The 25,146-nt window shown below is 36.9% G+C and overlaps 2 protein-coding genes across 3 annotated transcripts in view; one reads left to right on the top strand and one right to left on the bottom strand.

Moving 5' to 3' along the window:
* si:dkey-23f9.4 (HYLS1 centriolar and ciliogenesis associated) overlaps positions 1 to 1,140 on the bottom strand; it is a 6,720-nt gene extending 5,580 nt beyond the window's left edge. Inside the window, exons 1-4 of one of the 2 annotated variants that reach the window (XM_017716645.2) lie at positions 1,054 to 1,140; positions 486 to 594; positions 269 to 385; positions 68 to 141 (exon numbers count right to left, since the gene is read on the bottom strand). In XM_017716645.2, the coding sequence (XP_017572134.1) occupies positions 68 to 141; positions 269 to 385; positions 486 to 585 (291 nt within the window). In that variant the 5' untranslated portion in view covers positions 586 to 594; positions 1,054 to 1,140. The remainder of the gene's footprint in view (positions 1 to 67; positions 142 to 268; positions 386 to 485; positions 595 to 1,053) is intronic. The other variant, XM_017716646.2, reaches the window with a different exon arrangement.
* On the top strand, positions 1,083 to 25,146 carry col9a1a (collagen, type IX, alpha 1a). Its single transcript, XM_017716644.2, has 33 exons — positions 1,083 to 1,213; positions 2,092 to 2,385; positions 2,913 to 2,987; positions 3,176 to 3,214; positions 3,309 to 3,371; positions 4,723 to 4,776; positions 5,004 to 5,039; positions 8,429 to 8,452; positions 8,953 to 9,006; positions 9,089 to 9,142; positions 10,220 to 10,252; positions 10,992 to 11,048; positions 11,167 to 11,220; positions 11,440 to 11,493; positions 12,436 to 12,489; positions 12,578 to 12,631; positions 13,385 to 13,438; positions 14,088 to 14,141; positions 14,228 to 14,281; positions 14,678 to 14,731; positions 14,863 to 14,907; positions 15,103 to 15,156; positions 15,306 to 15,359; positions 15,468 to 15,521; positions 17,122 to 17,193; positions 19,188 to 19,223; positions 19,332 to 19,376; positions 19,556 to 19,588; positions 20,218 to 20,364; positions 22,293 to 22,347; positions 22,475 to 22,663; positions 23,884 to 23,961; positions 24,096 to 25,146. Exons 2-33 carry the CDS (start codon positions 2,311 to 2,313, stop codon positions 24,299 to 24,301), a joined length of 2,064 nt encoding a protein of 687 aa, XP_017572133.1. The 5' UTR covers positions 1,083 to 1,213; positions 2,092 to 2,310; the 3' UTR covers positions 24,302 to 25,146.

The raw sequence follows: 25,146 nt of genomic DNA, 5'->3' as shown, positions 1-25,146 counted from the left end.
ATTCAGAAACAGGACATTTAATGTATGACATGTGCATTACTGTAGTAATAAAGTATAGTGCTCATACCGGTCTTTGCTGATCTGCAGCACCATTGTGAGAGTACATGTTGCAGAAACTTGAACCAACACTGTGTACCCGGACTAAATTAGAGACAAATTACATGTAGAATACATTGAAATTAAAAGATACAAATATCACTCTACATATTCGTTATTAGGCCACAAGATAGAAAAGAAAATATGCTCTTTTAATCAAGTAAACACATACCCTTTTCTTTAGTGATCACAGGTGGACTCTTGCTCACACAGCTCTGAGATTTGGGAGAACTCCATTCAGCTGAAGTCTGGCTCTTCGACTTTTCATGAGATATCAGCAAGTCAAGGTCTATAAATGTTTGGAGATGTTTTAATAGTTATAGTATTGTCAACATGGAGTTGGAGAAATCACCTGACTAAATAGTTAAACTAATCGTCGAATAACCCACCTCGTTTAAATTCAAGCAGTCTTTCTTTGGATATGTTTGTGTACCCAAGAGCAGCCAACTGCTGCTCTATTTCTTCCTCCGAAAAGTCAAGGTTATCCATTTTCGTTGCCTACAAAAGACATCAGGTAAGGAAACAATACTTCTTATATTACACAAGCAGCCTATTAATGATTATGCTTACTAACAGTAGCTTAGCCATCACATCAAAAGACGCATCTACTCTAACTAGCTTAGCTAAGATGCAGCAAAGATTGAGCCTGGGAAAAATACCCTCTCTCAGCAAAGTTTCAGTTAACTGGAATTTGACATGCATTTAATCAACGAAATAGCAAGTGGCTGTTTGTTGGGTTATTCCCGTTAGCTAGTTAACTCGCTAACTTAGCTAACCGCTAGGTAGCTAACGTTATATGGCTTTTAAAGAAAAGCAGCGAGCAGCTAAGCTAAACACAAAAGTTGAGCTTATTGTTGGAAACTTTGAGTGAAAAAAACAGAGTTGTTAGTTTTTAACTAATAATGACGCATGACCAGCCTTTATTTATTTACATTAAAAGTGCACAAAAACACCTACTTATATCACCTCCGCTGACGAGACGTTTCTCCAGCACCAAGACAACAACAGGCGGTTACCAGTCTTTGAAAATTACGCCCTCACTGCTACTGCGCAACACGGAGTCGGAGCTGGTTCCATAGCGCCTCCTACTGTTCAGGAGAAACATTAAACATCACAGGTACACTTAACGTTTTGACATAAATATACAAACTAACTTACGAGAGTTAAGTAACAATCGGTGCATTTACACGTAATCGTAGGCTTAAAGGGGAATACCACCGATTTTTCAAAAATTTCTGCGTATTAAACTGTTATGATGTAAACAAATGCAGTCAGACCGGACTGATGCACAGCGCGCGGTTGTAGAGAAACACCGAATCGGAATTGCTCACAGTGATGGTAATGGGAACTAGACGTCTGAAGCATTTAAAGATACCGCACAGAAAGCCATTACATGAAAGGTGAGAATAGGCTGCACGATGCCCTGGACGTTGTTTTACGCTGCATTTATGACAGAGCTTTTGGCCTAAACAGTACACATTTTAAAATCCATTCATGACGGAGAAGTACTTGCAGGGAGGTGTACGGCAAAACAGTACCCAAGGAAAACTTGTGTTTTTCAGGTTTACTGCTATTTCAACATTGCGCATGAAAAGACACAGAAGACGCATGCAGGTCCGCTGGTCATTTTGAATAGTAAACAAAATGTTTATATTTGTATTGTAGACAAGCAGACCCCTGGTTCCTATCCCCACCACTGTAAAGAAATCTGAGTCAGTAAGTTTATCTACCGTGTACAGTTTCACACTTGCCCACTCTGAATGACTTTGTTTACGTCTCAACGACAGGATAATGCAGAAATTTAGAAAAATCGATGGAATTCCCCTTTAAGCGCACAGCTGATTATATCTTTTTTGCTAAACAACCTTGGGAATAAATGTTGTGTTTTAACCTAATCTCATGATGAATATAACTAGATATACTGGTAAGCTCATCTATAATAGTTACTGTTTTTATACTTAATATTCACTTTTTGTCTTTGTGGTATTTCCACAGATACTAGGATAAGACTACAGACCACGCCCACCCCACGCAGACGCTCCACCGCTTTACCAATCACATTACAGCTCCGATATGAATAAACATGAGTTTTAATAGTACACCGAGCATCTCAGTAGAAGGTGCGGCGGTTCAGCTGGGGAATATTGACAGAAAAACCGTGAACCCCAACTAATAAAAAAGGACTTTTGCATTCTCCAAGACACCGGGGAGACCATGCTGTACGCCAGGACTTTCCGGGCGTCCCTGCTGGTGGTTTTACTGCAAATAGTCCTGATCTGCTCCGCTCAGGTGAGTTACAGACAAGGCAGCCCACTAGCACAGCTCAGTACAAGCTATTGTTCGGTTTCCTTAAGACGTTGTGAAGGATGTGAAGTCTTTAGGCATTGTAACTTGTGTGGAATCTCATGTGCTTTCTTCTGTAACTTGATGTGGGGAATATAGAGCTTTAATATTTTTCATGTAAATATAATTTTATATGTATAATTATTTCGTACCTGTAGCTGTATATTTTATGTCTAGCACAACTTTGCAGTTGATTTGACCTGATATCTGCACACTAGCTGACATCTGGAACATATTTCCAGCAAAGCAGTCAAGGTGTGTGCATGTGCTGTTAGTTTCAATGAATCAAAAGTGAGCTTTGTGGAGTTTGATGGTTATGCCTTGACTAAGGCTCAAATCACCTTCAGTGGTTGGAAAGCTCAGTAGACTAAACCAATGGAATATTATGAAACTATTTACCACAGGTGGCTTAAATTATTTCTGTGTGTGCGTGTGTGTGTGTGTGTGTGTATATGTGTGTGTGTGTGTTTTAGAGGGGCCCGCCTGGTCCGAGAGGGCCACCTGGCCCTCCAGGACTTGTTGGCTTTGCTGGCGTCGATGGCATCGATGTAAGCCATATATTACATTATTTTTTCTGTGCCTTTAGATTTATCCTTATCACTTTTGTGGATGGTCAGAAAAAAACAGTTTGTATTGTATTCATTACGTACATGATAACTGCCTCTAAACAAAGTTACATTTATTTTTGTGTGTGTATTTGGTTTTTAAATCATTTTAATCCATTATTTTATATTAGGGAGAAAGAGGTCCAGGGCCTGGTCCAGATGGCCTTCCAGTAAGTAAACTGTCATCAGCTCATACATTTGTCTAAAACTGGCATGAAAATATCATACTTTCTCAGACTGCACTGATTTGCTATATTATTGTAGGGCCCAGATGGAGATGATGGGAAAAATGGGGCTAATGGACTACCAGGAAACCCAGGAGCAGATGTATGTCTTTGTGCATTCTTTGAGCATCAGTTGAAAAAAATTCAGCTTTTCATCTCTAAGGAACTGGCCCAAGAGGAAAAAAGTAAAAAAAAAAAAACATCAATTTGGCCATTTAGAGCAAGGAAAGCGAGGAAAGAGTGCCCCATATAGGCTTCAGACAGACAGAGGCCTTTTTGTGTTTGTGGAGGAAAGCCTGTAGGTCTGGACTGGCACTGCTGCTGGTGCCTCATGGTAACAAAACGCCTCCTGTATGCAGTCCACCTGAAGCCTGAGCCGTGGTGCTCAGTACTAAAGAGGGATTTTGGATTAAGTGTCAAATTTTAATCCCTCTTCTAGATGTATCTTAATGTAAGTGCTACAATAGCAACAAACCAGTTTATTCTTGAAAGGATAATAACTGGTGTTTAGATGACTCTTAGTGATAAAACTAATCTAAAAATATTTAATAATGAATATCTGCAAAAGTCTATTCTGGACGAATCTTGCTGGTTTGTGTTGGTTGTTCAATGGTTGAATGCAGCATGCTCCTCTCTATATGCAAGTCTAGAACTGGGAGGAGTCTGTTACAGGAGAACTGAAGATGCTTGTAAGATTTCTTTCACCAATGTTCACTGAATGGGCCCCACCTTCCATCTTATCAAATATTATCAAATATTACGTCAGGGATTATGATTCCAGTTATCCAGTTGAGTCAAAACAACATTTCAAGTTCTGTGAGGAAAATATCCACTTTTGGGCACTTAACCCTCTGCTGCATGAATTATAAATTAAACTTGATAAAATGTTTTAATGTGTTTTTTGTTATTTTAAATGGCTTAAATAGTGGAAAAAAAAAAACAATGTAGTGGGTTACTTGCTATTTGGCAACAATGCGAAATTGTACCATAGCATAACATATTTTTCTCCAAAACAAACAAACAAAATCCAACTTATATTTAGTGAAATGTACAAGCCAATATTTACAAATATTGGAAATAAATACAATTTCAATTGGTATTTGGAATGTATGGTAATAATGACATCATAATAAAAAATCCTGGTCATGTGATGTTATGAAGTATTTGTCTTTTCAAAGTAAAAGACCCTTTTTTTCCCACAATTAAATAACAAAGCACAAATTTTAGATTACTGCTTTTTAGTAAAATTAAGATAAAGTAATCGTTGCCATATGGGTTATATGCAATAGAGGGTTAACAGTTTTCAGTGGTGAGACTTCTTTTATCATAATAAAGTAGCTTAAAGTCGAGAAATCTGTTCTTTTCTTGTTTTACTGTCTTTTGAATTATATAATGTCAAATTTTACAAATCAGGCACAGATTTATACATTGTAACTTTTTTCTTATTTCTTCAGGGTTTGACTGGGCCTATAGGAGATCCTGGCCCAGTTGGTCCCATTGGGCCAAAAGTAAGTCTTCAACAACTAATCATAGTCACATTTTCTCAATAGGACACAATTCAACACAGCCAGCTTTCATTATTTTCTGGCTATGTTTGTGCTAGACATTTTGCTTATGTAAGTAACATAGCCAAAAAGAAAGAGAGCCACATTGATCTTTTTGTCATCAGTTTGTATAATAGTTTTACGCACAGTGATTTGATCTGAGCTGTCTTGTATTTGGTGGATATTATTAGGGTGAACCTGGTGCACCTGGACCAAGAGGACGACCTGTAAGTAAACAGAATTTGAACACAATACAGAAGACATTGTCTAAATACACATATGTTAAATTTACATTAAAACAAAGTTACTGTCAGTTTTAAATCTGATGTGAAAGTTGCAGAAAGTTGAACAGTTCCTAATTTTGGCTATAAATGATTCTAGTCAACACTATAAATGTGTAAGAATATAAAGTGAAACACTGTGTATTTTATATGAGGTTTGTTTCCCTCATGTTAACATTTGTTACTTTTTTAGTGGTTTTGTGTTGCTTATTTTGAGCTGTTTTAGGATGTCTAGTGTACTAGTGAATCGGCCACTTTTGGCCTACTGGCAGCTGACTTGGAATTTGTATTTCTTATTAATGAAAGCAGTTGAAAAAATGAAAAAAAAAACAAAACAATTAAAATAGCATTTGAATTTGAATTTATCAAACAAATATATTTCAATTATATATTTTATTTTACCACAATGAACTGCATGGTAATGCCATTAAAATGGCCTAATCACTCTATTTTTCTGTGTTCTTATAATTTAATGTAATCATTTATTAATGAATCATCTGTTCTGATCAACATTAAGCATTAATGCAGTAGTAATGACTTTTTTGCTTCAGTGATTTCAGTTTTGCCTGACTTCACTGAAGTCATCGCATTGCATCGCAATGGAGGTTTGCCTGTATGTGAGGACCAAGTTGTAACAGTGGTCTCACAGTAAAAAAAATAATAAAAACATTTCAGTATTTAGATCTTAGCTCGGAAAAGGATGGCATGCCCACTCCAGGTAAGGGGAAAGGACTTCCCCCAGGTGGAGGAGTTTAAGTATCTCAGGGTCTTGTTCAAGAGTGATGGGAAGAGGGATTGTGAGATCGGCCGCAGGCTGGGACAGGCAGCAGCAGTAATGCGGTCACTATACCAGACTGTAGTGGTGAAGAGGGAGGGAGCTGAGCCATAAGGCAAAGCTCTCTGTTTACTGGCCGGTCTACATCCCGACCCTTACCTATGGTCATGAGCTGTGGGTAATGACCGAAAGAACGAGATTGCAAATACAAGCGGCGGAAATTAGCTTTCTTCGCAGGGTGGCGGGCTACACTCTATTTGATAGGGTGAGGAGCTCTGCCATTCGGGAGGAGCTCGGAGGAGAGCCGCTACTTCTCTGAATTGAGAGGAGCCAGCTGAGGTGGTTCGGGCATCTGATTCAGATGCCCCCTGGACGCCTTGCGGTGGGGGTGTACCAGGCACGGCCTACCGGGATAAGACCCCGGGGTCGTCCTAGCACCCACTGGAGGGATTACATCTTCAAATTGGCCTGGGAGCGGCGTTAGGGGTTGCCACAGCGGATCATCTGATTCCATCTTGCCCTATCCATTGCCTCCTCTACTTATACACCAACCATCTCCATGTCCACCTTCACTACATCCATAAACCTTCTCTTAGGTCTACCCCTTCTCCTTCTACTCGGCAGCTCCATCTCCAGCATTCTTTGACCAATATATCCACTATTCCTCCTCAACACATGTCCAAACCATCTCAACCTGGCCTGTCTGGCTTTATCTCCAAACTGCTCCACCTTCACTGTCCCTGTGATCTGCTCATTTCTAATCTTGTCCATCCTTGTCACTCCCAACGAAAATCTCAGCATCTTCATGTCCGCCACCTCCAGCTCAGCCTCCTGTCTTTTAGACAGAGCCACAGTCTCCAAACCGTACATCATAGCAGGACGCATTACTGTCTTGTAAACCTTCCCTTTCACTCTTGCTGCTATCCTTCTGTCACACATCAGCCCTGACACCTGTCTCCACCCACTCCATCCTGCCTGCACCCTCTTCTTCATGTTTAAGGTGGAACGGCTATTAACATGTCACTAACTTTAAGGTGAAACCTCAATTAACATAGCAAAGAATTGAAGGTGGAATTGTTATTAACATAGCAATAAATATGGCACAGTATTTAAGGTGGAACCTTTTTAAGGACGCACAGAACTTAAGGTGGAACTTCAGTTCACATAGCACAAAATTAAAGGAGGCACAGAATTTACGCTGGAACTGCTATTAACATAGCACTAAATATGGCAAAGTATTTAAGGTGGAACCTTTTTAAGGAGGCGCAGAACTTAAGGTGGAACTTCGGTTCGCATAGCATAACATTAAAGGAGGCAGAGAATTTAAGGTGGAACGATAATTAACAGAAACAAAATTAAGGTGGCACAGAACTTAAGGTGGAACTTCTTTTCAGGTGGCACAGACTTTAAGGTGGAACTTGAAATGACATAGCACTAAATTTAAGGTGGCATAGAATTTAGGATAGAACGCTCTTTAAGCTAGCATTAAATTTAAGGTGGAACTTCAGTTAGCATAGCACAAAATTAAAGGAGGCACACAATTTAAGGTGGAACTTTATTTAACATACCAATGAAATGAAGGTGGCACAGACCTTAGGGTGTAACTTGAAATGACATAGCACTAAATTTAAGGTGGCACAGTGTTTAAGGTGGAACATTTTTAAGGAGGCACAGATTTTAAGATGGAACTTTTTGTGAGTTGGCCAAGAACTTAAGGTGGAACTTGAAATAACATTGCACTAAATTTAAGGTGGCAGTGTTTAAGGTGGAACCTTTTTAAGGAGGCACAGAACTTTAGGTGGATCTTCAAATAACATAGCACGATGACGATCATACATATTTACAAGGATTATGTTATGATGTATTTAATTTGGAGCATTAATTGAGATAAATATATACAAAATCATAATTCATTATCCATAACAGCTAAATGTTTGTAGTTCTTAAATTTCTTTTATTAAAAGACCAACATTTGAAGCAAAGGTAAAAGATTTCTTTTTTATGTTTTGTTATGTTATGTTTTTATACCACTATTGAAACACAAACGATTTTAGTTTATAGGCGGTGCCTTATTTTAGCCACACCCCCGCCTTTTAGAGCAGGAAGTGAGACTGCATTCCTGTCTCTCATGGCCCCATGGTGAGCAGATAGATCAGATTGTGTTGAAGTAAATGTGTCCCAAAGTCTGAAATTCAGTGTTAGTTTTTGCAATTAAGGAAACGATTTTGTGATTTAATGAAGCATTTTATGATTTTATTTGTGTACAGCTGTTCAATGTGTGTACACATTAGGTTATTTATGAGTTATGCATAAATTAGTTAAAACTATAAGAACTAAAACATTTGGTAAAGTTTCATTACTGTTATGATTGTTTTGATAATTACAAAATGGAATGTTCAATCAATTATTTCAGTAAAATAAACATTATGAAGATATAGGGTCTCTCAAAGCAGAAGGATTTTAGTCTAAAGTCCAAGTCAGTTGAAAGCCCAGAATGTTGTTTCAGCTCTGACTTTGAACCAGTTTAGTGCAATGATCCACATATATTTTCTATTCACAGGGTGTTGGAGAGGATGGAGAAGCTGTAAGTTTGTTGTCTTTATTCTATTGATAATAATTACTGCTGATATTAATCTGCCTCTTGTGGTTGTCATGTTCTACACTTCGTTATCACACTTTCCATTATACAGTTGAAGTCACATTTACATGTTTCATATGTAATACAAACCTACAAAAAACATCAAAGAAAATACAAAGGGTGATTATGTATCAATAAAGTTAGTAAGAAAAAAATATATACATACATCTTTGAAATCAAACCTTTTGAATCGTGATGTAAACATTTAATGTGTCTAACCAGATACCTAAAAATGTCTGACTTTGATAACCCAGTCTTTTCTAAAGTCTCCAAGAAGGACATCAGAAAAATCAGAAAATAAAAAAATGAAGAAAAGCAAAAAATCTGTGAGATTTCATGCTTGAATCAATTTAAGAGGCCTATGTTGTTGAATGCTGAAGGTACTTTTTAGAGGAAACTTTTTATTTATGTGCTTTATTGTGTTTATTTACTGGTTTTCTTGGAAGGGTGCCGATGGAGATGATGGACTGCCAGGAGAATTAGGCAAAGCAGGACCTCCAGTACGTAGACCACTATCTAGTTCCAGTGTTAAACTAACCTAATAAAGAATCACTTTGAAATAATGTTTGTGATGTACAATAGGGAAGTCGTGGGCTGAGAGGGTCGTTGGGTCTTCCAGGACCAGCTGGGCCAAGAGTAAGTACTGCCCAATACTTTTTTATATATGTTTCACATTAGAGTTCATGGGCTATACACATTTGTCTCTTTAAATTTTACTTTAATTATATAAGTTATTATTGTCAGATGTGGTTAGAGTAGCCTGAACCTATATTCAAATAAAAGTATTATAACCTTTGTGAGATAGTGACTCAAATATAAGGACCTTATCCAAAAAGTAAGAAGTCAAAAAAAATTGAGTAACATGTAAAACTGATAGAACAAGTATTTATCAGCACAATAAGTTTGATAAGATCTCATCTCTTTTTAGGATTATATTGCTCTACAATAAGCCTCAATAGTCAGAGATGTGACCAGTCACAGGAGTTCAGATGCTATCATCAACACAACATAATGAAATTAGGCAGAAATGGAATTAGTAACAGAATCAAAAGTAGATTACTTGAATACAAAGTCACTGAGGAACAGTACAGCAGTTTTGGGTCACTGTGTGCAATGCTAAGCATTACCTGGAGTGACATAAAGAGCACTGCCACTGAATACTGGAGCAGTGGAAATACGTTCTCCAGAGTGATGAATCTGGGTTTAGTCAGGAAAACACAATCTGCCTTAATGTATTATACCAACTGAATAGTTTAGTGGGGGTGGAATAATGCTCAGTAAAGGGAAATCTTAATGCTATAGCAGGCAGTCAAATTCTAGAGAAGCATGTGCTTCCAAGCTTGGGGCAGCAGTTTTGGGGAAGACCCTGTTTCAGGATAACAATGTCTGTAACAATGTCTCTGTGCAAAAGCTGTGCAAATAAACAAATTGTTGTTGTGTTTGTTGTTGAAAAACTTGACTGACCTCAGTCTCATCCAGCACATTTAGGATGAATTGGTGACCATGAGCATGGCCTTATCACCAAACCAGTGCTTGACACTAATAATGTTGTAGAAGTAAAATTATTATACATGTATAAATTCATCAAAATGTTAACTTGATATATGTAATTAAGTAAAAGTAAATAGCTACTACCCAACTCTGTTGATTGTGAACAATGTTAAAATCAAAATGTTTTATCAAAATAATTATTAATATTTTCAACACTTTTAGGGTCCCCCTGGGGTTTGGAATGGTGAGGAATTGGTAAGAAATTCTCATGTTTTCTGATTATTACATTTTATTATTATTGCACAGCATCTTAACTAAAACTGCTGCTGTATTCTGTCTCATTGAGTCAGTCTCATTGAAATAACATGCCTGTATCAGAAATAACAGCTTGGGGGAAACATTGCATTTGAAGTGATTTCAATTTAGACATGCTATTGCTGTATGAACAACAAGTGTCTTGTTTGGTAACATGGTAACTTTGCAGGAGAGGGCAAACAGCGTCTCTACTTTTCATAATGTAAAGAAATTTTATTCCAAGCCATTTTGGATCATTTGTATTGGTCGAATCGTCATGAAATTTCACACTATGTAAAGGGCAGATGCTCAAATGATGTACACACACTCACACACACACACACACACACACACACACACACACACACACACACACACACACACACACACACATATTCTAAGCCACTTATCTTTATGGGTCACAGGGGTGCTGGACCCTAACTCAAATGATATGAGAGACAGAAAAATTAATATTAGTTTTTGACAGTGATGATATACAATGTAGAGGTGGTATCTTAATCTTAACCTGATTTCACCCCCCTGTGGCTTAGTTTTAATATACATGTGTTTAATACAGATTTGATTTTTAAAAAGACAATCTTCCACCAAGCTAATAATACTGGGACACTGTAATTACTGTTTATAATTAATTTACATGATTTGAAATGATGTAATCAGTTTCTTGGCTCTGCTTTGTTAGTGCCCAAATGCCTGCAGAAGTGGGCTTTCAGGCTACAGCGGACTACCAGGTATGAAGGTAAGTTAAACAGATCAATTCTCCCCTGTCTCAAAACCAAAATTTAGCTAAGCTCCAAACAGTGATGCTTTAGTGATCCTTAGCTGACACTGATTTTGATGTTAACTTTTTTATGCAGGGCCACAAAGGTATCAAAGGTGAATCTGGTGAACCAGGAAGACAAGGCCATAAGGTAAATACAGTACAATAAATTCAGTTTAGCATATTTCAGTTTCTGATTGTGGGAATTAAGCACATCCTGGGTTTGACATATTACTATCAGTTATATTGCCTTAATTTAGACAGAGAGCAGTAGTTCATAATTCATGGAGATGATGAGGAACTAGTGGCTGAACATTGGTGTGTCATTGCTGGTATTTTGTTAAATATTTTATTCTTTTTTTTCTCTTAGGGTGAAGAGGGAGAGCAGGGAGCCCTTGGAGATCCTGGAGCACAAGGACCACCAGTAATTTGTTTCTGTGTTCTATCACACACATCTATTTTAGGAAAGCCATTATCTTTCCTGTATATAAAACTGCATTTATGCATTTCATAGACAAAAGTATGTGGACAATCTTAATTAGTAGGTTCCACTGTTTTAGCTGCACTACTTGTTAACAAATGCAATAAATTAGGCATATATCCATGCACTCAGTATAGACCAGGGGTGCTCAGTCTTATTCTAAAAGGACAGGTGTAGCTGCAAGTAATTTTTTCAACCAAACAGTAGCTGCCCATATGGTCCATAAGTCAGCTGTGCTCTTGCTTGGTGAGAATGAAACACTGTAGCACCCCAGCCCTTTGTGGATAAGATGATAAACGAGATGTAGACAAACTTGGGTCATACTGAGGAGCGTTGTGGTTTTTAATAAGACATTGTCATAGGATGACATTTTTCAGCCTGGTCAGTGTGTCAGATTTCAAGAACTGGCAGTCTGACAGATGAATCTGGGTTCGGATATATAACACTGTTGTTGGAAGAAAACCTCGTATCTCCATTTTTGATGTTTTTTCAGTTTTTGATATAATTTGAAAAGGCCTGTTGTTTTTTACATCGTGTGTAAATTACATGATGAATGGACCAAAAGAACTGGCCCAGAATGACTAGGAAAAAACTCTGGTTAAAAGTAAAATAGGTTTTTCCCTTCTCCTGGAAAGCAGCTGTGTGTGTAATATATATATATATATATATATATATATATATATATATATATATATATATATATATATATATATATATATAGTGCCAACTACAAAGTCTCCATATTCATATTCATACATAAATCTCCATAGAGAATTTTAGATGTTTTATTCTGAACCCTTTCAGCTGTCTTCCATCAATCCGGATACACATCTCATTTGTAAAGTACTTTTTTCATCCACTGTGAAAATGTCTGCTTAATTTTAGGGTCCACAGGGACTGAGGGGGATAACCGGCATTTTGGGTCCGAAAGGTGACAGGGTAAGGGTCAAAAGGTCACCATATTAAGAAATACACAAAGCAATACATTAACATGATATAAATGTCTAGAAATTGTTTTCCTAAACAGGGTCCTCGTGGGTTGGATGGAAACGTGGGTCCTCAGGGGATTGAAGGCGCCCCTGTAAGTGTCACGTTCAGTATCACATTGTTCGCTGGTCTGTCACAATGAACTCCAACTTTTGACAAGAACTTGGCTGAATTATAGTTTATGTGAAGACTCTATTATAACCTCTTTCAACCTTTATGTTTTACTTGACCCTATACAGTAAAATATATGGTAATAACCCATAAAAGCAGATTTTGTCAAGCATTTGTATGCATCTCAAGTCACTCTCAGTTCATGATTCTATATAGCAAAAATCTGGAGGATACCTGGAGTGAGTTCTTGATTGCTGCTAATCATTACAAATACTAGTGTTTACTGTGCAATTGCATTAGGTCATCATAATTCATTATCTATTCTAACATTGCACCTTGTCAGTTTTTTTGCATAGTGATATCAATGATAAAGTGCCTACAAATTAATCTGCAAACTACTATGATAAGGTAAAACTGTCAAAACATTTTATTAACATTAACTGAATAACAGAATATATTTTGTTAGATGTTTGTCAATGGCATGACCCAAAATATGCATCAAGGGGTTAATTAATACTTGTAGAATATAAACTCACTATCACGAAAGTGTCTTGTGGTCAGTGTAGTGTTCTTCAACTGTCTTAGATTGACTTAGATGGTCCAGCAGCACTGGGCCCCTGTCTTTTATTACTCTGTCGTTCCTCTGCCGTGTGTTTGAACATCATATATTTGGAATATTTTTACTAATTCACTGGAATAAATGGCTTTATTATTAAGTGTTATTTGTCTTTGCCAGGGTGATCGAGGGCAAAGAGGAAAAGTGGGTGAGGTTGGACCAAAAGGAGTTCAAGTGAGTACCAATAAGTACAGCACAATATAATATCATATATAAAAGCTCATTTAATAGGGCAAGATGTTGCTCACATATCCACAAACAACCATTTCAAAACATGAAAGCCTCAATTTATGTTGTTTTCTACAGTCTGAGAGACATACTGTACCTTATGTTTTTGTGTAACTGTGTCTTTTGATACTATGTTAAGTAACTCTTAGCTTTTCTTTGGCATTTAGCTTATTAAATTGTAAACACTGTTTGACCAGAGGAGGATGGGTCTCCCCTTGTGAGTCTTGGTTCCTCCCAAGGTTTCTTCCTCCAGACTGAGGGAGTTTTTCCTTGCCACCGTCGCCTCTGGCTTGCTCACTGGGGGATATATGTTGTAACTGTGTGTTTTCAAACTTCTGTAAAGCTGCTTTGTGACAACATTGTTGTAAAAAGCGCTATACAAATAAACTTGACTTGACTTGACTTAAGGATGTTTTAGAAGTGTAATTACTCTTTATTAGCAATATCCTTCAGAGCAGGATGTCACTATACTAATGAATTTTTTTTTTATCTTTATGTCTAATTGCTTGTTTTTGGTAATGCTGAATATGATCATTTAAAAAAACATTTATTGGTCTGTTTGGCTTATTTCACAATGTGATGTTTATCTACTAAGGGACCTCGGGGGCTTCAAGGCATGTTAGGCTTACCTGGATCTAAAGGAGAAGCTGTAAGTGCATTTTTCATAAAATAGAATTATATCAATAAGCTGAAATACTAATAAATAGACTGCTCATTCATGTGTTTTTCCCAAAGGGTTTACCAGGAGTGGATGCTCGTGATGGCATCCCGGGAATGCCAGGGGTTAAGGTAATGTGATGACACTAATATATACAGCCATATACAGAGGTTTCAACACCCTGAGTGAAATGAGTCAAAGAACATGTTCCACAGGGAAAAATGTAAATATGCTATTTTTCAGCAAAGTGCACAATTTCTATTTTTTGTTTAATGTACTGAAAAAAAGCCATCTCTTTTGCACAGGTGATTTTATTTATTTAGCAAACAATGTAAAGTAAAATGTGCAGAAGTGTGTTCTCTATATAGCATGTGTGCTATGTAACTATGTAACAACAGAACATATAATTTGATTCAAGTTATTTGTCTGTAGAATGATGACTAAAATCAGAAACATAAACCAAAATGGGGTCTTTTTTCACTTTTGCATAGAGGTGTTTCTCATGTCTGTGGCTTTTGCTGTTTTAGGGTATCACTGGAAAAGTGGGCACTCCTGGTGATGTCGGCTCTCAAGGCCTGCCAGTAAGTATGACTTCTCAAAAACACACAATTAGATATACAGAGATTTACACACACTTTACAATGATAAATGTTTGTTTTTAGAATAAAAAGACTTTAATATCTGTGTTGGTCATTATCTTCATTTCCATTAGGGTTTGCCAGGCATTCCAGGGGCAAAGGGCCAAAGTGGAACAAAGGTAGATCATCAAAAGTAATTTGACGGTCTTGGAAATACTAATACTTGAGTCTGATACTAGACAAAACTTGGTTATGTTCCTCACGAACATGTTCATAAGCCTTTCTCAGTAAATAGTGATAACATGTGTTTACGGGAGCAGATATGATGTGGTACCCTGTAATAACATTAAGGCTGTCTGTCCTATGTGCTGTAGGGAAACTCTGGCGATCCAGGTGTGGCAGGACCAATTGGGAACAATGGCAAAACAGTGAGTGCAGTCTACCACTAAAAGCTGGTAGATGGATAAACAATGTGCTCATCTGTTAGAGGAGTGGAGAATGGTTTGAGAATGGCTTCAGTGGTAGATGTTTCCTCACCTGCTAAATTATTAAACCCGTGTTGCTTGATTGATTGTAGGGTGAACGTGGTGAACAGGGGGAGGTGGGACCAGTAGGACCAAGAGGTGGGCCAGTGAGTATGCTTCCATGTACACATCACTGTAAATAGCAGACAAAAGACCACTACTCTACTCTACACTACTATATGTACTGTTCTCCCATTATTTTTCTCTGTCTCTAGGGTGAGAGAGGAGAGAGGGGTCCAGGTGGGCCTCAAGGACAGCCAGGTCCAAGGGTGAGTATCCCACAAAATAATCTAAAAATCTAATACTGAAAACTCTGATTTGCTTTTTTTTCACTACAAAGCTAATATAGCTAACAAGTATTGGCATTCTGTGAAACCCAAAGGCCTTCAGGAGGCACAGACTTCATAGCTCTAAAGAAAGTGTGTTATTTTGTCTGGGTTGTTTGTCTGATGTATGTGTATGTCTGATGGTTCTTATAGGACATGCAGTGTTGAGTTGCCATAAAAAATGCCCCCTGGTGGGATAATAAAGTTAATCTTATCTAATTCAAAGAATCAAAATCATACACCAAACAAATCTTGGCAGTCCAACTATGTTTTAGACAAAAGGAAAGTTGTACACATTTGATACTATAGTGAACTATAGTTTCACTATCTGGTGTTGCTCAGAACAAGAAGTCTTTTTGTTTTGTTTTGTTGTAGAAGAATTTTGTTTTCTTTCAGTGTTACTTCCTCATGACACAAGAAAGTTCCTGCTACTGTCACCCTAAGCTTGTACATAATAGATTTGGATGTGGATTTATTAAAGCTACTTTCTGACAATGAGTGTTTTATATAAATACATTTGAACTGAATTGAAGACCAACAATAAGAAGAAGGAGAAGAATCATCAAATATAAGACTGTTAACTTTCAAATACAAAATTTGTTTACAGAAATGCTAATATGTTTTCCTGCTTGTATACATGCATACAATTTCTGTCGTGTCTGAAGATAAGAAGGTAAAGTCATAAGTTTAAACACCCCTGGTCAAATGACGTGTTTTGGTCATTTAAGTGAAGGTAGCACATGCTAAATTAATGCATAGGGACATTAAATGTGGAATTTTTTTGCACATTTTAGTGCATAATTTATATTTATTTGCTATTATATACTTTATACACATATATATAAAAATGGGTCACACACAGGTCACATCTAATGCTTTCCCCCCCAGTTAAATGAATCAAATAAACAGTAACTGTACGATAAATTCTGCGGAATTGAGTTGTGTGTAGAGAATGTATACTTATTTTCACTTCAAAAAAACATAACATTATGCATACAAGTGTATAAAACAGTGTTTATTCATCCTGTTTCTCTGCCAGTATCAAAGTATTCTCAGAAGTCTTGGACATTGTAGTATTACACAGTCAAAATGTTGAACAACGAATGCAACAATAACAAACATGTTAGTTTTGGCCTTTATTTTCAGATTCTTATGTAGTGTTTGCCCAGAGGATCTGCTTTCTGGTCCAAATTGTAATGAAATCTCCTTATAACGAATTGACCTGCTGTACTACAGTGATCTGCTGGTAAAGGGGCATGAATAGACTGTTGTTACTGAGGCCTAGGTGCTCAGGAGTATTTTCTTTGGTAAGGGGATATTCTGAGTAGGAGGGGGGTCTGAAAGAGCCCTCTGTTCTGCAGGAATTCCTCAAACCAGCCAAACTGAGGGCATCAGGCAATCAGGACCCACATCCACACACCTAAAGACATCTACACCTAGTACCCTCTCTCACAAAGTCATGTTTTCTTTTCTTTTTTTTTTTGAGTAAATGTGGTTTGCAAGTTTGCAAGTATAAATGTGTGTGTGTTTATGTATTCTGCAGGGGCCTAAAGGAAATCTCGGCCTACCTGGTCTTCCTGGACCAGCTGGTTTTTCTGGTCAGAAAGGTGACAGGGTAAGACATGGAAAATGATCGATATGAAAAAAGGAATAAAGAGTAGCAAAAGAAACCTCATAATGTACGTAAAGTCATAATATCTGGTGTAGCTCAAAATGCTGTTATGTCAGTGTGCTCTCCCAGACCTAGCCATGCCATGCTAACAGTGACCACACTTTCATTTCTCACTCTTAACAGAAACAGCAATGCACTTAGCATAATTATGCATTATTTCCATTAAGTTAGCTCATAATAAACCTTGGGTTTGGGCATTTAATAGTGCAACTGTCTACTCAGCAAAACAAACTTATCTTGGCAAATGGAATAATCTTAAATCTAGTTGATATATCTAATATTTGTCATTTTGAGATAGTTTAAGAACGTTGTGAGATTATTTAACTACTAGGCATTTTCTACTTGTTTCAAGTGTTTTATTAAGTGAAATTATTGGCAGATGATTTTGTTGTTTTTAGAAATATGCTTTATCTGCCAATATAATGAGCTAATTTGATACAAAATAACCACAAGCAAAGTTAAAAGTAGTAAGATCATGTCTTGGATGACTTTATTTGGACTTTATTTTCCTCCTCAACACCCAGAAAATCACACATACTGTAGATTATCACTTAATTATCTTGTTCATACCAGTCTTCACACTGTAGCATCATGTCACAACATGAAATAGCCCGTTATAACTATTATGAGGTGGTGAAGCTTCATTACATTTGCTGAAAATGATCACTACGATCACTAATAACATCTATTTTCACAATCTGTATTTATAGATATTTCAGAAAAGATTATTTGACATTAACATGATACGTCTATCTAATTTGTATTTTCATAAGGCTTTGGGCAGCTTTCTGCAAAGACCGTCCCTATGTTTTGTGCATATAAATGATCTTTACAAGAAATTGACAATACTTTCAATTCTATTACTAATCTATGCAATTGTCCGAATGCTGGGGCTTTCCTGCACCACACACTTTTGCTTTTCTTGCTTTACTAAACCTGAGTTTAGTAAAAATCAATGATACTCATCAAGCCCAGCCGTATAAGTTTTACAGCTGGGAAACAATAGGACTTCCCCAAACTCAAAATGAGAAATATACACAGCAGTAAAAGAGCTCACAGTGTTAGTAAAAACAAACAGGAATTCACCATTTGAACATGGCACACAGCTATTTCTTTTACCAGACAGTAGATTCAAAACTTTGGATTCACTTGCCATAATATTTTTTAAAATAATTGTATATACAGTAACTAATGGAGTTAATTATTACAAACTATTCATCAAGAAGCATTTAAAATGGTGTATTCAATATTTAAGGTGAAGAAAATTATAAATAATTTACTGTAATGGTCTGTTTACATTCTTTTGTTGTCTTGCTGGAGGTTTAAACTCCATTTTTGAAATATGAATTATTGAATTCTGTATAGTAATTGTATTATAAATTATGCAGCATTTTAGAATCTTCTACAGCTCTAGTCATCATTTGGTACACATCTGAAGTTTATTCACTTATTTACAACTTTCAAGTGAAGTGAAGAAGTATAATCAAAAACATTATATATAACTATAGTACAAAAAAAGATTCTACTTGCAACAATAGCAGAACACTTTTTTGCTATATGTGACTACTTTTAGAAAGTCCTCCTTAGAACCACAAACAGCAGATTTTCCATAGTAGAGAAAAGCCGTTTTACCATGCAAAACATTTTTATGCATTCAGATTGTTCTCTGAATGTTCATGGTTCTATATATGACTGTAGCAGCATAGAATCATTTTATACACTAGTCTGTAACCAAAGTGATATCACATGGTTTGAAAACAGCAATTTCAAACTTACAAATGCCAGTGTGTATGGAACTAAGAGTTCTTACTTGTGGGAAATAGAAAAAGAGCAAAATTTGTCCTTTGAGTTTTCTTTAAAACAGACTTACTAACTCAAATGAGTAATCTTATCTTTCTTAAGTCTTAACATACTGCTTTACTTTTATAATGTTTCAGGGTGCAGTTGGTCTCACTGGTCCAAAAGGCGAGCAAGTAAGCCCACATTAACTGGACATTTTTGTCTTACATTTAAAACATAGGTTCAGAATTTGTCATTATTCCTCATGCTGTTTGATCTGTTTTGTGTTTTCATGTGTTTAGGGACCAGCTGGTGAGGAGGGTACCCCAGGAGATAAAGGAGATGTAGTACGTAATATTACCATACCCAAAATAAAAATGTATTTAAACGGATGTAGGTTTTATCGTATTTGATGCTGTATTTGTTGTAGTAGGATTTCTGTTGACAGCCAGTTGGTTACTGATGCTGAGTGCAAGTGTGTGGTTATACAGTAACCCTTAATGATCGCGTTCAATTTTTCTTACAGGGTGATGAGGGAGAACCAGGCGAGAAAGGATCGGTGAGTGTGGCCTCATATGTCCCTTCAATTCACTTTCTGACAGCTGGAAAGTAGGGATGTAAAACACATTAATGTATCTATCTGAAGGTGGTAATTTAACTGCACTGATTTTGAAATGTTAGAATCTGTTCAAATCAGTTTGTATATTTATATAACACTGATGTGGGAACAAAACCTTGTATCTCGTATTGTTGTTGTTTATCAGTTTTTGACATAATTTGAAGATGCCTCACAATGAATGGACCAAAATATGAAAATATGTTTTTTCCTTCTCCTGTAACGTTACCATTGTGGAGATATAGGGTTTTGTTCCAACAGCAAATGTGGTGGAATGTAACTCACTCACTCATGTTGAGCAGGCTGAAGACTCTCCACAAGTGGGCACCATTAGCACTCAAGTAGAACATAAAGCTTAAAATGAGTGGTGCAAAAATAAAAAAATATGTGAAAATCTGTATTGTACTCAAGTGATTTTTTTAAAAAGAAATATTCTAAAGAAATTTGTTTGCTAAAGAATTATATTCAAATAAACCTAACAATCAAATCAGTCACTTAAACTGCACTTAGAATTAGATTAGGATTAAAATGTCAATATATAGTTTCCCATGTATGCATGTGCCACTTTCCAGACAGGAAAACCAGGTGACACAGGAAATAGAGGGCCAGAGGGGGCACGTGGGCAGGTTGGGCTTGAGGGCCCGCCGGGCGAGCCGGGGCCAAGAGGCATGCAGGGAGACCGTGGAGCACCTGGCTTACTTGGAGCACAAGGACGACCAGTACGTCATTTACTTCAACAGTTCCTGACCAGTTTCAAATACCCTTATCACACCTGATCCAGCACATGTAAGGCTTCATAATTAGACTGTTCTGAGTTGGGTCAAGTGTGTTGTGACTCTGATGTCAGTGGTGGACGTAGTACACAAAACATGTACTTAAAGTTAAAGTAGAGACAGCCAAGCTAAAATATTACTCCAGTAAAAGTAGAAGTTCCTCCCTTTAGACCTCCACTTGAGTAAAAGTAAAAAAGTTTTTGCCTTCAAATGAACTTAAGTATCAAAAGTAAAAATACTAAATGATTAATTATGACTCTAATGTCCTATTACTGTTTTTGTAACAAGACTCGCTTCATTTACTCATTTTAGGTGAAAATACTCCAGTGTTACTCTTGGTAAACCAGTCTTTTAATAGAATGTCATTAATTAGTGATGCTGGCGTTTATTAAAATGATCATAAGCACAAAACACTGAAGGCAAACAGTTTCCATCAGGTAGAACCGAGTGGCTCTGAAAACACTTTTTACAAACAAAGTTTCTGTTTAAGATTTATTTGCAACTTAGTTACAAGTTTAAGCTTAATAAAAACTTCCTTTAATCACAGATTCACAATTGAGTTTCCTTTACTATATTGATCTGTAGGTCTCTGTTCATAAACATAAACTAGCAAAAACTAATTTACTATAAAATGAAAGTGTTTGTATAAATTCAGAATAAAGAAACATGCCAGTCACAACTGCGTATCTGTACATATTTCTATATTGTGGCCTATTTACACAAAGTTCTGGGATTGCACTGGGTTGGTATGTCCAACAAAGTGCACTCTGTACCCTGATTGGTGTGTATGCTTTGTGCTATTTTGACATATGTTTTTATATATGTATAAGCCAAAAAGAACAACAGATTTTGCATAATGTAGTGGAGTAAAAGTAAGATATTTGACTGATTTGAAATGTAGTAGAGTGGAAGTAAAAAGTCACCCAAAATGGAAATGCTTCAGTAAAGTACAGATACATGAAAAAAACTACTTAAGTACAGTAACGAATTACATTTACTTCATTACTGTCCACCACTGTCTGATTTCTGTATGAAATAATGGTGATATATATATATATATATATATATATATATATATATATATATTTTTTTTTTTTTTTTTTTTTTTTTTTTTTAATCTAAAAACACCTGTGAACCTACATGTCCTCACATGTCCTACATATATGTCCATTATAAGAGTTTCCATATGTAGTGTTGATTATGTTAAAATAGTGGTGAATTAAAAAGAAAAATGTTTTCTTTGAGGACTATTTTGCCATACAATGTCCTACATGTACCTCTCCATGTTGTAGGGGTTTTAAATTATCATCTCAGAACTAGCATAAAACGATGTCTCAGACATCAGACAGCATATTTGTAACGACTTTCTGTGATGAAGATTTTAGACATCTGGCTCCTATCACAACCACTGTGAACAGTTCTCTCAGTTTCTCTAGAACAGAGAATATCACATCAAACCACTGACTTTACCTCTAAATGACCAACTTATGCAGAAATGTGTGCATGTAAAAAAAAACGTAACATGGCCACAGTCTATGTTTTTGCTCTGACTTAACTCCCAACACTTCTGTTATGTCTTTTAAGTGTTTGTGATGGTTTGGTTCAGAGGTGTTGGATACCGAGACTGACTAGTTATATTAATATAGAATTGGTCTTTACATTAGTTGATTTTGAAATAACTGAATTAACTGAATTCTGGGCTTCTAGTGTGCAAAGCTCCTTACTTGGCCTATCATCAAGAATTTTGCTCATGTGGATCATGTGATTGTGCATGCTCAGATTTGGGTCACTCTAAAGCCCTGTTGCAATGCTTACTCCACATTCAGAAGTGAGTGACATGGTGGAATTATAGCACTCGTATCACTGTCTTTCAGGGTCGGGGACCAACAGATCAACACATCAAGCAAGTCTGCATGAGGGTTATGCAAGGTCAGTGTTTGTCATATGAGGTAATATAGTAAATACAGCAGAAAAGGGCTATCAAATTTCATCAGGTTATAATAATAGAAGTGTGACTGAGTGGTGTATTTAAATCCCTATATATGTTGAATCACAGAGCAGCTTGCTCAGCTTGCAGCCAGTCTGAGGAGGCCAGAGTCCGGCATTGCTGGATTGCCAGGGCCTGCTGGCCCTCCTGGACCCCAAGGGCCTGCTGGAGAAAACGGCTTCCCAGGACACCCTGGAGCAAGAGGCTTACCGGGGCTTAAAGGACCTCCTGGCCTTCTGGGACATAAAGGACCTAAAGGTACAGAAAGAAACACTGTTAAAAGTTGGTTTGTTTCTTTCACTTCTGAAATTAAAATAATGTGGTTGATTGTATATTTAGATAAATTGACCGTTATTAGTACAGAGACAGTGATAAAACTATCATTGATTAAATTATTGAGACAGTGAATTATGTACACATTCACTGTCTCAATTGTTTGAACTTTACAACAAATGCACCAGAAGAAATGGCCCAATATTTTTGCATTAATGTATATTATTAATAATAAATCATCACTTTTAATTTTAGTTTAAAAAGTACTTGGAATTAAATAACGAACAGGAGAAAACGAGCTGCAGCGCAGACCAGGGGCACCAAACTTTTTGTCTTAGGGCCGATGGCAATATTTGTAGTGGGCCAAGGGCAAATTAGAAATAAAGGTGGTAGGCAGGGTTCGAATTTTTAAAATGTTATTTAAACATTACACTACATTACACTTTTGTCGCTAAAATTACAAATTGAAAATGAGAAAAATGTTATATGACGTATAAAAATTCATTTGTTCTCTCGGGGGGGGGGGGGGGGGGGGGTTATGGTAATTGACTGGGGTGCCTAATCAAATGTCTTCATGTGCCACACCTTGGGTATCCCAGCTCTAGGCATATTGCTGACCTAAACAACTATAGTTTAATCTTGATTAAAAACACTTTTTGAGTTTGCATTCTGAATATTTTCTGGCATACTATTCCAGACTTCCTGACCAATACATGAATATGATGTGCCACCAGCTGTGCTGTAAGGGGTTTGCATTTAGCTTGACTAAGCTGAGGAAAGTGGTTTGGATGGGCTATAACAGATTAGTATCTCACCGCTATCAGAGCAAAATGGTAATTTTACAAGAGAAGAAAAAAATTTGATTATTGGAAGTTGCTGTAAATAGATACTAAAGGAATATGACAATTTCAATACAAGGAGATACAAGGTTTGTACTGCTTGTCAAAGAAGATTTTGGAACTTAACAGAAAGCCAGTTCTGACTGAATGAGACTGGAATGATCTGTTCAAACTGTCTATTAAAATTAGGAATGCCCTTCTCCTATAATGGTAACATTTCAGTGACAAAAGGTTTTATTACAATAGTAGCTGTATAACATTATTGCTTTAAACGACAGCAGTTCTACAAAACCACTGATGTGATAAAAATCTTAAGACTTAAGACAGATGATTCCTGCATAATCCAATTATCCTGCCCTAATAAAGGTGACACAGGAGACAGGGGAGACAGAGGGCCTACAGTACAAGGCCCTAAAGGCATACCTGGACCTCCAGGACTTCCAGGTGAGTTAAAACTTGCTTTTTTTATTTGACAGTCACTGAAATGAGTAATGACATGACTGCTTTGCCAAGGCACCCGTTGCTTAAAAGGACTCACACCGAGCTCTCTGTGTGCCCGTCTTCATTCTCATTCTCAGGTGAGCCTGGCCAGCCAGCATATGGCAGTGATGGTCGTGACGGTATGAGAGGGCCTCGTGGTGTACCTGGAATACCAGGAGTTCCAGGACCTCCTGGTCCTCCTGGCCTTAACGGATACTGTGAGCCGTCCCAATGTGTTCTCCAAGGCATCAATGGACCACAGTCTGTCAAAGAATCCAACATGAAGGGACCAGACAGCTTTTAATAGAACACATGATTATACATCGGCTGCAAACTTGAGACCACAATCTGCAGCCATGAAAAGTTCAAAGACTAAGGGACAGAAACTTTTTCAGCAAGGGTTTGCTATGCAGTTCATTGCAACCATGACAGCATGACTCATATATTGCATTCAACACTTTTCTTTAAAGATGCACCATGTAAGATTTTGAGCCATTTGTTTTGTGATAGATTTAGGGCTGCATAGGCTACAATGTGCAAGGCTTTTTACATAGGACAACAGCTGTTCTTCACTCATAATACTGTGAAATTACAAAAGCCCTACAAAATCTTGCATTGTACATCTCTGAGTGTTTGCTAGATGAGCGCATTTGCACTCATTAAAAAAAAGAAACAAAATAAAAACTAATGCTGTTCTCCTTACATAACTCCTGTATAGTCACATTAGTCCCAATGTAAAAGGTTTGTACATGATTTAAATGTGTAGAACTAAATGTAAATATACAGTATTTTTGTGACCTCAAAATTACTGCTATACTATATACTCTCCTCATCTATCCCCTAACTTTCAGGTGGCCTTACTTTCAAGGACCAACAGAACAAAAATTCAGAAATACACATTTGCAAACTCTGTAGCTCCTCTACATGTACATGTACATTTAACTGCGTGTTAATTTCTGTCCCACCTGATAAGGACATTGTTATTGTGGAGTTACACTGAATGTGTGGTTCGGTGCAATGAGAAGGCTTAAAGCCTTTTCTTTGTGTTTGGAGAAGTAGCTAGAACTTTTCTATTATTATTTATTTTACAACACGTTCACTGTTACACGTACAATTGTGAAAAGGGGGTAAATAAATGATTTTGATAAA

The sequence above is a fragment of the Pygocentrus nattereri genome, chromosome 15 (genome assembly GCF_015220715.1).
Source record: "Pygocentrus nattereri isolate fPygNat1 chromosome 15, fPygNat1.pri, whole genome shotgun sequence".
In the NCBI taxonomy this organism is placed as follows: domain Eukaryota; kingdom Metazoa; phylum Chordata; class Actinopteri; order Characiformes; family Serrasalmidae; genus Pygocentrus; species Pygocentrus nattereri.
The sequence above is the reverse complement of the archived record's forward strand: the minus strand, read 5'-3'. Positions and strand labels throughout refer to the sequence as shown.

Coding starts and splice junctions, on each gene's coding strand:
- col9a1a (XM_017716644.2), top strand. CDS start 2,311: ATGCTGTACGCCAGGACTTTCCGGGCGTCCCTGCTGGTGGTTTTACTG. Junction 3,215..3,308: donor CTGGTCCAGATGGCCTTCCA/GTAAGTAAACTG, acceptor ATATTATTGTAG/GGCCCAGATGGAGATGATGG. Junction 13,439..14,087: donor TTGGACCAAAAGGAGTTCAA/GTGAGTACCAAT, acceptor TTATCTACTAAG/GGACCTCGGGGGCTTCAAGG.